Source organism: Marmota marmota, unplaced genomic scaffold, assembly GCF_001458135.2.
Source record: "Marmota marmota marmota unplaced genomic scaffold, marMar, whole genome shotgun sequence".
In the NCBI taxonomy this organism is placed as follows: domain Eukaryota; kingdom Metazoa; phylum Chordata; class Mammalia; order Rodentia; family Sciuridae; genus Marmota; species Marmota marmota.
In genome coordinates, this window is record NW_026000221.1 from 29630338 (window position 1) to 29636337 (window position 6000).

General features: G+C 34.8%; 1 protein-coding gene across 4 annotated transcripts in view; it reads right to left on the bottom strand.

Moving 5' to 3' along the window:
- Positions 1-6000, bottom strand: part of Phkb (phosphorylase kinase regulatory subunit beta) — a 217393-nt gene that overhangs the window by 98742 nt on the left and 112651 nt on the right. For all 4 annotated transcript variants that reach the window (XM_015488767.2, XM_048792237.1, XM_015488766.2 and 1 more), the window contains one exon: positions 467-562. In XM_015488767.2, coding sequence (XP_015344253.1) covers positions 467-562 — 96 coding nt within the window. The remainder of the gene's footprint in view (positions 1-466; positions 563-6000) is intronic.

The following is a 6000-nucleotide window of genomic DNA, read 5'->3' on the forward strand; positions in this document are numbered from 1 at the left end:
AGCCTGCCACAGTAATGGCAAGGCACTAATAAGCAACTCAGTGAGACCCTGTCTCAAAATACAAAAAGAAGTGGGGTGGCTCAGTGGTTGAGTGGCCCTGAGTTCAATCCATAGTAGCCCTCTCCTAAAAAAAATATATTGAAATATATTTTTCTAATATTCCATGACAAAAAATAATTCATTTTGGCCTAATGTTGCTAACTCCACCAAAAGAAAAATAATGTCTTTTTTTTTTTTTTTTTTTAATATTGCCTTACAAAAGATCCAAAGGACAGAGAAGCTTTGTCCACAACTATTTTCTTCCTAAGTCAGCTTTCCAAAGGGCAGAGGAGTGAGGGGCAATATTAATTATGTTTTCTTATGGACAACCTCTAACATTTTAAGAGTACTTTCTTGGAAAAGAAGTTAAAATGACATAAAAATCATAAATGACAGTTCATTTTAATTTATGCTAAAAATATCTCACATGAGATCTTGATTCTCTGGGTAACAGTGAGCACAAAGTTTGCCTGTTGCGGTTGTGAGCATCAAGATCCACGAAAATAACTGACCAAGAACAGCCCTAGAAAGAGAGAGAAAAAGAAAAACATTTCAAGAACTTGTCAAACATTTGGCATTGTTACTGTGGGAAATTTCACAAAAAATATTAACACTGATTGTCTAAGTATGGGATTACTAAAGATCTTACGATTTTTTAAAATACTTTCCGTATTTCTCAAATTTCTTGCAGTAAATATATTAAACAATCATAAAATATATTTACAGTTGAAATTTTTTGCCTTTTTTATATATCAAAATGTACTGATTACAAGATAGTCAATTAATAAGATTAACTTTAATGAAAATACAAGTAGTTAAGCTAATGAGACAAGGAATAAAACTAGAAATAATTTGAATTCATAAAATCTGAGCTTTGTAAATTCCTTATAAGGAATGTTAATTATATGATCAAACTAAATAAATTTATATAAAATCAAGAACTGTTAAAACATCTGATTAAAATATGAAGATAGCAGAATTTCCAATAATAATACTGAAAATAACAGTAGCTATTATTTAATATGTTAGCATAATGCTTTATGTTTCACATGGCTTATGTCACTAAATACCCACATGTAGATATTATTATCCCCGTTTTACTGAAAAGGACACTAAGCCTTAGTTCAATAGAGCAAGGGTATAAAATCAAGTCTGACATAGAAGCCCATGCCTTAATCACTTAGTTTTACAATTTCCCACACTAAAAAAAAAAAAAAAAGCAAAAACCAAAACAACTATCTTTCAAGTAAGAACAACAACAACAAAACTTGAATTAAATGATAGGTATACTATAAAATGTCAACTGGTCTTCTAAAACATTAAAATTTTTGTTTACCATTTAGCCATTAGTTCATTCCATATTAAACAGCACAATTTTAAGTCAACTTGACATTCTTTTACTGTGGAGCTAAATATTTGAAAACTAATGAAATGGGAATTCAAAGACTGCTTTCATTATAAGAGAACACTGAAAAAATATATGTGGGGAAAACAGAACTATCACGCATTTCATGTTGCTTCAATATTACTTTCTAAATCTCATCTCAATTCTCACAAACTTCAAAGATACACTCAATGGAAACGAAAACTCCTTGAATCAATCATATAGCACTAGTTCCTAGATCCAAATATTAGACTTATTAGATATGTAATTCTCTGCTTAACCCATGTTAATACAAGAATATCAGCTTGTAAAGTAGAATAATTTTTCATTCAAAACATAATTTTTAAAAAATATTTCACTCTGGCAAGTGAATTAATGAATGAACAGGGAATGAGTTAGGCTGTCTCTCAACAACCAGGCTAATATTAAACTGTTCTGTTATTTGAAGAGTTCCAATCTCCCATCTCTACTCATCTATTCATTCAACAAAATGTCATGTAATAGGTACTGTTGGCAGAGTACTATGCACTCTGCTTTGAGGAAAACAAACAAGGTTGAATTTGACCTGTTCTCTCAAGGAACTGACCTAGTGATAGACAGTCCTGCGCAAGACAATTATGAAAGGAACCAAAAGACCACACATGGCAATACATGGCAAAGTATCATGCACAGGGCTTAATGAAAGAATTATAATTATAGTAAGTCACCACAGCAAAGTACCATGAACATGGTTTATATGGAAGAATAATAGGGGCTGGGGATGTGGCTCAAGTGGTAGCGCGCTCGCCTGGCATGCGTGCGGCCCGGGTTCGATCCTCAGCACCACATACAAACAAAGATGTTGTGTCCACCGAAAAATAAATAAATAAATATTAAAAAAAAAAAAAAAAGAATAATAATTATATAGTTGCCTAAGGAAGTAGGAGAAGATAAGGACCAAAGCTAGGATCTGAATTCTGGAGGAAAAAGAAGCAACTAGATTAGTAAGAATAAAACAGCAAGAAATAAAGGGTATAATATGTTAGGAACCTGTGAATACACAAAATAATAGGAACTATAATTTGTCCTTAGGCCAATAATTAATAAAGTTAATTGCATGCCAAACTGCCTGGAATTAAATTTTTAAAAGATACAATCAAAATAGGATAATTTACTTTTGAAATGAAAAATTTGGTAATTCTCTCCATTATTTAATAATGTAAACAGTCAACTTCTATTTTCTGGCCACAAAAGATAGCTTATTTATCTAAGTTCATCAAATATTTGTTTGGGTTTCAATTTTCCTCTACCAGTCTCTAAGAAATATGCCCAAAGGGAAATAAAATCTCACAATTTTATCATATTTTAACACTGAGAGCATAGGTTAACAATACTGTTTGTGTTCTCTTACAAAATATACAATAGTTTATGCATTAAGGCCCATATTTCCAGGAGGGTAAAATCACCCAAGGTCATGGGCAATTATTCCCCAAAGCAAGACTTTTAAAAAGTCATCAAGGAGAGTCCTCATGTGGAATTAATTATCACCTACTTTAAATCATCAGACGCTTAATTTTAGTCCTGCAAATTTCCAAGCAAGCTACATGTCTGCATTGCTTTGAACACTTTGCATAACATGAGCAATCTTTCTAGTTGTCCCTTTTAGATTCTGGCCTCAGCTCATTTGTCAGTATCTTGACTTCCCCAATTAAAAGCAAGAATATGAAAAATGTTTTATGTGTATATGTCACTTCAGAGTATCTTATTAACTTTGGATATTTGATTTTCATCTTCCATTTCCTGAAATCATCAGAACTCTGTCGTAATATCCTGATTCCACATAGAGAGCATATTTTTTTTTACAACAGAGAGTTCAATCTTCTTTAAAAAACATTTTTTTTAGTTGTAGATGGACACAGTATCTTTATTTTTATTTATTTATTTTTATGTGGTACTATGGATCGAACCCAGGGCCCCACACAGGCAAGGCACGCACTCCCCCACTGAGCTACAACCCCAGAGAGCTCAAACTTTATTCTGAGTTTCTGCACTTATTTTAATTCTAGTAAATGCACTAAATGATTCTACCTGACAATGTCATGGGGGGCATGGTTTCAATGATGGGAAAGGGCTGTACTGACCCATCTACCTGTCCCCTCAATTCTCATGACAAGAATAAACACTTTTGAGATGGTTCCTAAGGCCCATGGTACCATATGCACCACATCATACTGTTAATATCAATGATCTCGGTTAAAAGTGAAATGATTTGGAGAATCGTCTGGTCCTCTCTCTCCTCCATTTTAATCACTTCTCTAAGTCTGAGCTACTAGAATTGCTACTCTTATCTAGAATCAAAAAATAAAATAAGGTGAAATTATTTAGTGGGGATCTACTACACATGATCTCTTCTATTCTTCTTTTAGAAGCAAAATCAAACAACAAAGCTACAATGAGGTGTTTTTTCTTCTCTAATTCAGTATCAGGCTTCCCTTAGCAGAGCCCAGAGAGGAGTACTCTTCCAGAAAGTAATGTTTACAGACTGGAATTCCCCCTCTACACCATTGTAATGGCAATAGGTGTATAAACGGTCAATTTTTGCTTCCTGCTCCAAGAGTTTTTTCCAGTAGCTCCTTTCAAAATACAGCCTTCTCTTCTTTACAGAAGATGCTGCTCACATACTAGTAAAGGAATTTTCAAAGTAAAGAGGAGGATAAATCTGATCATTAATTCTCAGAACAGCAAAGCTGAGACTCAAAATCAGGAATCACAAAACTGTTGCTTACTATGTCCATGACATTTGATAATATATTCTGACTTGTTTATTAAATGTGATTATTTGAACACTGCTAAATATGACTTAAAATATTTAAATATATTTGTCACTGTATTTATTAAGAACATATTTAAGACCCTGATGAAGTATCCCTAATGGAGGATTACATTAGTATGTATCTAAATGTAGCTGACCCCAAATCAGCTTTTATTACAAATTCATCATTATAGAAATTAGGTTTGAAGGATATGGACAATAGGCCCCAGGGAACTTCCCTTATCTAAAACTGTTCCCCTACCCGCTTTCCTGCCAGGTTTGTAGGGGGATGTCTGTGGTAAATTGGAGCTTTTGTCATTGCAGTGGGATAAAATAAAAGCCTAGACCTTAGTCATAGGAAAGGTAGGAAGGGAAAATGGGGAGAACACAGAAGGGACTTGCACCTGGCCCCCACCTATACCTGAACTGGCTGTCCCTGGTACAACAGGACTCAAAGAACTTCCCTTATCTATGACTGTTCCCCTACCAGCCCTAAATGAGCCTACAACCGAAATTCCTCCCGTGACCTGGCCCTGCTAAACCCTATAAAACTCAGTCAACTTGCTGTAGCCATTGCCATTTTCTCTCTCAAAAATGTGCCCCTCGGTTACTTAATAAAGCTCTGCTGATTGTTGAGGTCTGTCTCCATTTCTTTTTCTTTTTGTATTCTTCATTTCCTTTTTTTAAAAAAAAAATATTTATTAATTTATTTTAGTTTTTTTAAGTGGACACAATATCTTTATTTTATTTTTATGTGGTGCTAAGAATCTAACCCAGTGCCTCACACATGCTACGCGAGCACGCTACCACTTAAACCACACCCCCAGCCCCTGCATTTGCTTTTAAGGTCCTCTTATCACATTTGATTCCTAGACAGTGACTCAAAGAAAAATGTAACAGTGGTCCACTTAACCTTTTAAATATAGTCCTCCTTGCTCTGAGGCTTATTTTTAAAAGGATATGTATTTTCTCTCTTCTCCCCTCTCCCCACTCTCTAACAAGATTAGGGAGACAGTGCTATCTTTCTGCCACTAGTTAATTATCCTTGAACAACACCCACCACAGGTAGGAACTATCTGCCAGAGAACCTAAGAAGTGAATATCCAACATACCATCAGGGCACCCAGAGCACACCTGGAAGGCAACCCTTGAAGAGTTTGTTGGGCAGAATCATAACCTCTGGGACAGAAGTCCCTTGTGTTTTTTTCTTTGCTAGCAAAGCTATAAACCTTCTTTTTCCTTTTTTTCAAAACCATGTCCTCATTATTAAATTGGTATAAATTGGCATTGGGGACAAGGACCAAGATTTGGTAACAAACATAGTTTGAGAATGTAGATTTAAATAGTGTTTTTTTTTTTTTTCCCCTTGAATAAGAAGGAAAGTGATTATTGGGGAAAAAAAAAACTAAAAGTTTTTTAAAAATAAGAGTTCTCAAAGAAAACACAGGGGAGGATTTCAAGATGGAAGAACAGAGGAGGTTGCTTACCTGGCTGCTCTGTGGAGTGAAACCAAGAAAGCAGACAGGCAGCTTCTCAGCAAGGTGGGTGAACATTAAACAAACAAACAAAAAAGCAGGGGGACTTTACTGGAATTTAAAATTGGACATTAAAGCAGATCAGGGACTCAGTAGGTTGGATATAATAAAATAAGGAAGAAATCCCCAGGGGCACAGCCAATGTCACAATCAGGCCAGAAGCACCAACCAGAGCAGCCCCTCTATGAGCACAGTGGAGGGATAAGGGAATTAAAGGAACCTGCATTTTTTTTTTTTTTTTTTTTTAGAGA